The 9,444-nt window shown below is 54.3% G+C and overlaps 1 protein-coding gene across 1 annotated transcript; it reads left to right on the top strand.

Annotated features, from left to right (window-relative positions):
• The first annotated feature begins 651 nt into the window (after positions 1–651).
• On the top strand, positions 652–9,444 carry YKT6 (YKT6 v-SNARE homolog). The gene is made up of 7 exons (XM_061198394.1): positions 652–944; positions 3,415–3,497; positions 4,698–4,798; positions 5,815–5,919; positions 6,209–6,274; positions 8,227–8,328; positions 9,153–9,444. Exons 1-7 carry the CDS (start codon positions 841–843, stop codon positions 9,186–9,188), a joined length of 597 nt encoding a protein of 198 aa, XP_061054377.1. The 5' UTR covers positions 652–840; the 3' UTR covers positions 9,189–9,444.

Genomic DNA, 9,444 nt, shown 5'->3' with positions numbered 1-9,444 from the left:
TTTTGAGGTGAAGTGGCTCTGCTACTCTGTGAGGTCAGCAGTTTGGCTCCCAAATCAGTGGTTAGACATCTGGTTTCCCAGGTGGTGGGCAGGCCCAGGAGCCCTCACCCCTGCGGGCTTGTGCTGAAGGGACCTGTGTGACCAGGGACTTGCTCCCAGGCAGGCAGGAGGAAGGCGTGGGAATGGCAAGAGAGGACTCAATCATCTGAAAATGAGAGGCATGCCTTCACTTCCCGGCAGGTCCCTGCCCTTCACTCAGAAAGGAGATATGATTCACAAAACACTTTCCAGGGACAGCAGTTCGCCCATAAATCAAAGTCCCTCGTGTGGGGTTTACAAAGCCCTGGCGTGTGGGTGGGACCCTGGGTCTCACCGTTCGGAGGGAGGACAGCGCCGGGGGACACAGGCGACCCTACAGGACTCAGAACGGACCGGGAGGAAGCGAGGGGACCCTGGGAGAACTCAGGACGGCCAGGGAGAAAAGGACAGGCCCTCGCAGAGAGAAGGACAGCAGGAGAAGGCTAGGGACTTACGAGCAGCGAGCCGGCCGGCCTACGAAAGCCCGGGGGGCGGGGCCAACCTCAAGCGCACGCGCAGCACTCTGCCCCGCCCCCTCGCCCGTGCTTCCGGCTGCTCCTTTCTGCGTCCGGGGCACGAAAACCCTTCGTTAGGCCTCGGGCGGCGGCCCCTGACCGGAGCCGGAAGTGGACCCAGAGCCAGGCGGAGGAAGCCGGCGGTCGACCCGTCCGCAGCCGGGGGTGGTCTCGAGGGGCGGTGCCGCGCTGCTCCCTGCGAGCCGGTCCCGCGGCCAGGCGGTAGCCGGCCCGAGGGCGCGGCGCCATGAGGCTGTACAGCCTCAGTGTCCTGTACAAAGGCGATGCCAAGGCCGTGCTGCTCAAAGCCGCGTACGACGTGTCCTCATTCAGCTTCTTCCAGAGGTCCAGGTAGGCGGGCCCAGGCGGGCGGCGCCCGGGCGAGGAGGCACGGGGTCGGGGTTGGAGACGGCCCCGGAATCGGGGGAGGGCCGGGGCTCGGCCTCCCGCAGTGGAGCCGGCGGGGGCCTCTTCCTCGGCCTGCGGACTGTGCCTCTGAAGAATCATGTTTTTTTCGATCGCAAAAAGCCTTATCCCACCGTAGAATGTAATGCTGTAATCAGGGTTTTTCCAAATTTCTGTCGTATAAAAATTATTAGGGGGCTTTGAAAAAGTGCAGATTCCCCAGGTTCACTCAGATTCCTGGGTCCAGTGGAGGCCCAGCGATCTATATTTTAAACCAGCAACGCCCACTTAGTGATGCTGACCTAGGAAGCTTACGTGCCACACCTTAAGAGCCACGTTTGTATTATCTGGTGGGGCTTTCCAGCAATTCCGTATGAGAGATATTGGTATACTGTCCCATCTTATGGGTGAAGTCACTGAGGTCCCAAGAGATGGATACCAAACCAGCCAGGACTCCAGCGCAAATCGTACGCTCTTTATGGTTGGGCTTTCGTGGTACAGAAGGGTTCTACGGTGAAAATTTGGAAGGAAGCCTGGGATTTGTAGGGCTTACAAGCTTTTGAACATTCGTGAGGCACTTTAATACAATCAGGTGTGTATTAGAATTACCACAGACACTTCCAGCCTGTTCGTGGGAGGGATGGGGGTGACTCAGGCACAAAAGGAGAAGGACCCTACAGAGTCTGGGTCTGTGGTCATCCAGTCTCCGGGTCTGGGGGAATCTGCAGTCTGGATTCTGTTTTCGCTGCTTCAGTGCAGCTGTTTTGTTCTTGATGAGAGTGGCTTACTGGCAGGATCTCAAACAATTCCTCTTGTTATTTTGTCGAAACTTTCTGCTTCTTTCTGGGTCCTTCTTGGTACTTCTTAGCTTTCTTTATCATGACCTCTAGTCTCTGTTCTGTGTTGCTGCTTTTCTGTGATCGAACTTTGGGAGCTAACTTGGCTAATTCTGATTCTTTCACTTTTTCTTTTTCCCCTCCCCACGTATACTGAAGATCCTCAGAGATTTCACTGTAGGACTTTCACCTCACTGGTTCGCGATACCCAGACCAGTTTCAGATGATTAACACAACTGCGATACTGTAGGGACATCTCTACCAGTGCCTCTTAAAACAACACGTAGTCCAGCCGAGCTCATTGTTTTTCTCATAAGTCCTCTTCTCTTACATCCTGCCTGCCTCATGATTATCAGAACCCAAGCCTCAAACCTTCAAAGGGTTTTCCAGCTTTTCTGGCCCTTGTATGCAGGCTCTCACAATGAATGCAGTTCTTCATTTATCTAATTATAGTCCTACTCTAAGCTCTGTCTCTTTTTAGCTTTACTGCAAGGACTTCCTTATTTTCAGATTTTTCTCTAAGGGATCATTTTGATCCTATCACCCTCTCAAGATAATAATAACAAGTAATACTGTGCGCCAGACATCGTGCTAAGTGCTCATCTAATCATCACAGCAAATCTCGATTTACAGATGAAGCCTGGTACAGTAAGTACCTTGCCCTGGAGGTCATACGTCTCATAAGTGGTGGAGCTGGGATCCCAGCCAGGGAAGTCCACTCCCGAGTCAGGAGTCCTCACTCATCAGTGTGGCTGTCCGTGCGGTTTCAGAAGTATCCACATCTGCTGGGGCTAACTGTGGATTCCCCAAGTCAAGGCCCTGTGCTGACGGCCCTTTACATGGCATTCCCAGTCGGAGGCTTCTTGTTAATTCCGCTTCCTCCAGCTGGACCGTTGTCACCTGGGACCCTTCCATTCCGGCCACATGCCTCTGTTGGGCCCGTGAACCTCCTCCTCCCTCTCAGCCTCTGTGCAAGCCATTTTCTGTTTCCTCGTCTTGGCTGAGCTCTTGCCCTGCACTCCTTCCAGAGTGCCCCGGGCTCGTACGGTGGATTTGCCCCAGCAGACCGGAGGCCTTGTTCTCTCAGAGCCAGCAGTCACTGCGGACATGTGTCGCATTGCATGGTTCAGCCAGTGGCAGCTGCCATAACTGACTGTGCATCCGCCGAACAGTTTTTGCCACTTATGTGATTCTGTCACAGATTTTACTTGTCCCCACTTCTCAGAAGTTAGTGGAGCCTTGAAAACAGGAGCTGGCTTTTGCTTCTCCACTGTGCCCCAAATCATACACTGACCAAAATGTTAAATTAAGTATAACCTGTAGAACGTTCCCCAGAAGTCTGGAAGTGGTTTGTTTGAGCGAGCTAGGTAGCAAGCAGATGTGGTTTGAATGGTCTTGGTGATTTCTAATTACCTGTATTTGTGATCATTGACAGGGTGTTTATTATTTCTTCCTAAGGTTGGGAGGGAAAGGAATGAAACCAAGAAACAGCGTCTCCTTAGTGTATACGCTCAGAGGTCCCTTTCCACTGTGTTGGGGACAAGGTGACAGGAACAGGTAATATGTGTTGTGTTTCTTAGCGTTCAGGAATTCATGACCTTCACAAGTCAGCTGATTGTGGAGCGCTCCTCGAAAGGCAGCAGAGCTTCTGTCAAGGAACAAGGTAAGAGGACCTGCTGCCTTGTGAGTGTGTGCTGGCCTGGCCGCCCCACCTCAGGCAGCTCGGAGCTCCATCAGCAGGAGCGGTTGCCGCGTGATGGAGAGGGCTGCCAGGACCCCGCTCCTCTGCTAGCTGCTCTCTTCCCTCCTCCTCGTTTTCCTGTTACGCAAGATTCTGTGCCCACTGTTGGTGTCGAAGTTGCCTGGTTAAAATCACCCCCAAAAGCTTGGGCTCGCTTAAGATTAGGGTCCGCCTCTCGGAGCAGTAAGCGGCCTTCCTGCTGTGTCCTCTTTCCCCTCGGGAGTTGTAGACATCTCGGGAAGGGATTTCCACCCAGCCTTGTGGAGGTAATACTGTATTCTGTGCTGCTTAGATTTTTGCCCAGGAATCTGGAAACTCATTATTTTTTCCTCTTGACCTTAGTTTTTTCTTCTTCACGATTCAGGTTTCCTGTAAAAATTTTTAGGCATTTATTTTAGAGGCATTTATTTTAGAGGCATTTGGTGAGCTGTGTCATCTCTGAATCCTTTTAAAGTGACAAAAATTAATTGCAGGGATTGTGACTATTTTGCAGAAGCCCTTGTATAGACTACCTTTTGATAATTTGATGACTTCAGCACATGCTTGAGACACCAGCCAGTCGTGGCTAATTTTTTTCTGGTTGGGCTTTGTCTCTTCCTCCCGTCCTGCCCCATCCCTGCCAAGGCCCACCAGAGTGGAGCAGGCTAGGTTGCTGTAATGAGGAAGGCTGAGGCCCTGACAGGTGATTTCTAAGAAAGTGGAGGCTGCTTGGCTTGGCCAGGGTTCCATCAGCTTGGGAGCGGAGCAGAGCCCAGCCTCAGAGGGCTGCAGCTTCCCAAGATACAGGCAAGCCTGACCTAGAGCTCAAGGATGTGACTTGGACATGCACCTGGGGCCCTGTTGCCTGCGATGTTTCTGCACCACTGGTGCTCCTTTAGACCCTGGCTTTGCACGCTGGGCCTTGGGGCATTCACTCGCCCTGCAGCAGGTGTTGGGCTGCACTGCCGTCAGAACTACACGCGCTGTCCTATGTGCAGGGCCTCACCATAAACCTCACTCAGAGCCGCTTCGTTGGCCCAGGAGGCAGGAGCCCAGCACTGTAACGCTCTGACTGGTTTTGGTGGTGAGAAAGTCTAAAGCCCTCACGTCACCCTCTGTGTGTCTGGCCTCTTGTCTCCCTAGAATATCTGTGCCATGTCTACGTGAGAAACGACAGTCTGGCGGGAGTGGTCATTGCTGACAATGAATACCCATCCCGGGTGGCGTTTACCTTGCTGGAGAAGGTGTGTCTGCAGCTCGGCTGGACTGTACTTGGACAGACGAGTGTGGACTGGGGCCGGGAGTGACAACAGGGCCCAAGGCGGAAGGGGCGAAATAGTGTGTCCAAAATCAACCTGTTCTCAGCTTTTCTCCTCACCCTAAACCAAGAGAGAGTCTGGGAACCTTCCCCGTCCCGTCCGTCCCACCCCACCCCACCCCCTGCCCCTGCCCCTGCCGATTTCTGCTTCTCACCCTACTAGTGTCCCTGGTGCTGCCTTGACTCTTCTTGTTGGCCACAGAGTCACAGCATCTCTCCTTCCGGGAGGGGGCCCTCGGGTCAGCTCTGGCTGTGCTTTTGCCCCCATCACTCCTCTTGCTGGCTCTCTTCCTGCCTCTGCCCTCAAAGTCATGACTTTCATTTCTTTCTGAGCCACACTAGACTGCATGCTCGCCCCTCCTCCCCTCCTCCCCTCCTCCACTCCGACAGGCCTGTCCAGCACACACCGGGCCCCTCCCCACCTCTGTGCCTCTGCTCGAGGAGTCCCCCTGCTGGCCCATCGTGCAGTTACAGCAGCTTCTCTCCCGCTGTGGGGCTAGCGCCGCCTCGTCCTTCAGTGTGTTTGTGTGGTGCTAATGATAAACTCCTCAAAGGCCCTGGCCTCACATCCGCCAAAACACTCATACACTTATAAGCACATGAAATCTGGTGGCTGCTTAAACTCAAAGGACCTAATTACCTTTCTGAAGAATTGTTTTGGAAAATTAGAGGGCCAATATCCTTTGTTCTGGAAATTCGTAACCTGATAAAAGTGGAAATCTGTAGTTTGAAATTCTAATACTTTTATCATTCACCAGATGAGGTTCATATCAGGCTAGGCATCCTTGGTTTTTAATTCCCAGAATACTGAGGAAGGAGGAACTTGAGCTTAGATTTTCCCCTTGCCGTTAGCCATCCTCCTCTACCCTCCTGCCTGGGCCCTCTCTTTCGGATGAGCGCAGCAGAGGGGAGGGCGTGTTGCTGAGCTCCTCTGTCCTGCAGGTACTGGATGAATTCTCCAGGCAGGTCGACAGGATAGACTGGCCAGTTGGATCCCCCGATACCATCCAGTATGCAGGCCTGGACGGTCACCTCAGTAGATACCAGGTAGGGTGTAAAGACTGTGTGGCCCAAAGCTGCGTGAAACAGAAGAGCCGGCGGCCCTGGTGGCTGTGGCTCTGGGCGATGTGGATGTTGCTGTCCTTTCGAAAAACGCAGGGACCCACGTTAAGCCCTGGACCCGAGCTCCTAGGCAGGCTTTTGCTTCTCCATCATGTGGTTAAACAGCCTGTGGTTTTTCACTTCTGGAAGTGTGTCCAGCTCACTTGGTTTTGAGCCCTGTTTCCAGGCGGCCACTCCAGTCCTGACATCGTTTTTATTGTTGGTTCTTTCCTAGAACCCCCGAGAAGCTGACCCCATGACTAAAGTGCAGGCTGAACTAGATGAGACCAAAATCATCCTGGTAAGTAAGTAAGTAGGAGAGCAAGTCCCCAAACTGAGGGGCAGAAAGATTTGCCAGTAGTCGAGCCCGCGCAGCCGACGCTTGTTGTAGTTGTAGTCGAAGCGCTTTTCTGAAAGCGGTGTTTGCCCACCTGTCCCCATGCATCAGAGGCCTCAAATCCAGACTCACTCAGACAACCCCAGCAGGATCCCTCCTGCGCCCCGTCTTGGTTAACGGCACCCGTTGTTTGAGGGACCCAGCATATTCCCATCCCCACTCCCTGTCTGGGTAGTTACTGGGTTCGGCGGGTCTGAGTTCTGTGGTCCTGCCTCTGCGGTGCCTGCCTTAGCTTGAGCCACTGCCCAGCAGGCGCCTCCCTTTCAGGGTCTGGGTCTCGGCGCAGACTGAGGCTCACCCGCTCTGACTAAATACAGGCCCAGAGTTGTCAGAATCAGGCCTGTTTTAGAAGAGCGGGAACCCTGCATTTTTAGCTGAAATCTCCTGGTTTGTAATTGCTGCTTCAACTTTTTTTTAAAACTCTGAGCTACCTTTGGCCCTCGAGCAGCACTGGCTTTGATTCTTGGGGCCTCTGCCTCTGACTGGTCCCCTGGCTTCCCGCCTCCCTCCAGTCTGTCCACTAGACAGTAGCTGTTGATCTGTCACTCTTCTGCCTGAAGTCCTTCAGCAGCTCCCAAGTCAGCTCCAGGATAAAGTGCAGGCTCCCTGACGTGGTCTCGTACCCTGTGCCCTCCCTCCCACAGGTTCGATTCCTGGTCAGGAAACTAAGATCCCACAAGCTGCGCAGCACAGCCCCCCAAAATTAAAATAAAACCCAGAAAAGGTGCCGAGACAAATACTACCCCAAATATAAAACTCCTACTAACGCTGGCTCAGCTTGCATGCACGTCTGCGTCTCCTGGGGTTGGACTCAGGTCTGGGGCAGGGCCCAGGAGGCTGTGTTCTACAAAGAGCATCCCAGGGGCTCCAAGCCTAGGTCTGCTAAACCATACCTTGGGTAACGTTTTGGGGCTTTGGAATGAAAGATGTGACAGTTTTCCGGCACTTTTCTGTCTTTCGTGACGTGTTTCTCCACGTTTCCTAACCGAGCCCTGTCTCTGCCTTCTGCTGCTTCAGAACCTGCGCACGTGAGCACCACAGAGCCGGGGGACACTCGCTCTCTGTCCTTCCTTCTCTCTCCACTGCACAGAGCAGATGGGTCCTGGACGCCCAGCCCATTCTGGCTGCAGTGATAAAATCTGGATTACGGGTTATGCTGCCTTTTATCCCATTGATGTCTTGAGCCAGTTAACTTTTTATGGTGGAAATCTGAGTTGCTCAGCTGTGTGTAGAGATAAAGGACATTTTTGCTCACTCCTCATTCTGTGCCGTTTCACATGTGCAAAGCTAGGTTCATGCCACTTGCTCTGAAGAGGCCTCTGAGGGCCTTGCAGCTGCCCTAGCAATGGCCATCTGGGGCGGGAGTGAGTCGGCCACTTCCTGATGGTCCTGGCAGCGGGGCTGGGGGCTCTTCTGAGGGCCTCCGTCCCTTCACCCATTCAGAAAGGGTCTGTCTGCACTGCCTAAGTGCAGAGATGCTCTCACAGAATTGACAGTAATGCGATTCAGACACAGTTCCCCTGGGGGAACAGGAAGCGTTTTGTGCAGTAGGAATGTGTGTGTATAAATACAGGCGTAGGTGATCCCTCCTGGACTGTGGCTGTCTGAGCCTGTGCTGCGGAGGATTTGGGGGAAGTGCTTTATGTCCCAGTTAGAACCTTCTAGATTCTCCAGGAAGGTCACTAGGTCCTGTTTCCTCCACAGGTCTGGGACACTGTGTCTTGATGCGGTGTCCCAGTTATGGGGGAGGGGCCCAAAGGAAGTGCTTTCCTGGGACTGAGCTTCACGGGGGGGCTGGCGTCTACTCACCGTGTGAACAGAGCGAAGCGTCCTCTTCTGTTGTTCTTCCTGTCCAGCACAACACCATGGAGTCTCTGCTAGAGCGAGGCGAGAAGCTCGACGACCTGGTGTCCAAGTCCGAAGTGCTGGGAACACAGTCTAAAGCCTTCTATAAGACGGTGAGTACGGCCCGGCCGCTCCCGAGCACCCCTTCCCGAGAGCAGTGGCCGCGTGCTCACCACTAAGCAAGTCTTCCTTGGATCGGTCAGTAACGTGGCCGGTCAGTAGCGGCAGGTTCACTGGGGCGCTGTGGGAGGCTAGGCGCGCAGGGGCCTTGCCCTGCCCTGCCTCCGGGCTCCTCCCCCGGGAGGCCGGAAGGGTGGGCCCCGCATCCCTGCTGTCTGCCGAGGAGCAGCAGTGCACCGCCTTCCCAGAGAGTTTCTTACGTTCCTGGTTAGCTTCCCTTCAGCTGAAGGATTTCAGTTTGAACAGCGGGGGCGCTGCGTTTACTTGCTCCATCCACACACACGTTTGCTCACGTGTGCCTTGGAGGGCGATGCCAGTGGGGCTAGGGGGCACGTGCGAACAGGAGGCGAGAGGGAAGGTAACGGAGGCCCCACACACCAAGTGTGAACCTCTCTGTTCTCTGAAGACATCCTCAGTAAGAAACACCCCTGTGGGTTCAGATAGCTTTACGGGGAGATGGGGCCGGAGCAGAGGAAGAGACTCAGCCGACCCGACTTACGTTCCTGTTCTTTGTAATTGGCTTAACAACAGGAAGTTTACTTCCTTACTGATAGCGTTAACGGAAGGCGGACAAAATAACTTCAGGGGTATGAACTGCTCCTGGACAGCTTCGCTCCAGGCGTGGCGGACGGGCCGGTTCTCTCTCTCTCTCCTTGCGATTCCCGGAGCCCCCGGTAAAGCCGCCCAATCCCCGCGGACCTCCCAGTGCTGCGTGCGCCGAGGTCCACCTCTTCAGCTCTTCTTTGTCTCTTTCCAGGCCCGGAAGCAAAACTCGTGCTGTGCGATCATGTGACAGCAGCCAGCAGAGGCCCCTGCGCTGGAACGCCACCGTCACTCACATCGGAACTGCAGCCCCCAGGGAGCAGACCCGCCGTGGAACGACCCGAGTGGGACAGACTCAACTTTGGCTTTGGAGCTCGTGGGAGGAACCGAAGGGTGGAAGGGACCTGGGGGTGGGGAACGTTCAGATTCACATGTCTAGTAATTTGAGGCCCCCTAAACGTGTATTTTGGGGCCGAATGAAACCATAAAGCTCAGTGACTCCTGTA

Source organism: Eubalaena glacialis, chromosome 8 (assembly GCF_028564815.1).
Source record: "Eubalaena glacialis isolate mEubGla1 chromosome 8, mEubGla1.1.hap2.+ XY, whole genome shotgun sequence".
NCBI classification, from domain to species: domain Eukaryota; kingdom Metazoa; phylum Chordata; class Mammalia; order Artiodactyla; family Balaenidae; genus Eubalaena; species Eubalaena glacialis.
This window is presented reverse-complemented; position numbering and strand designations above follow the sequence as displayed.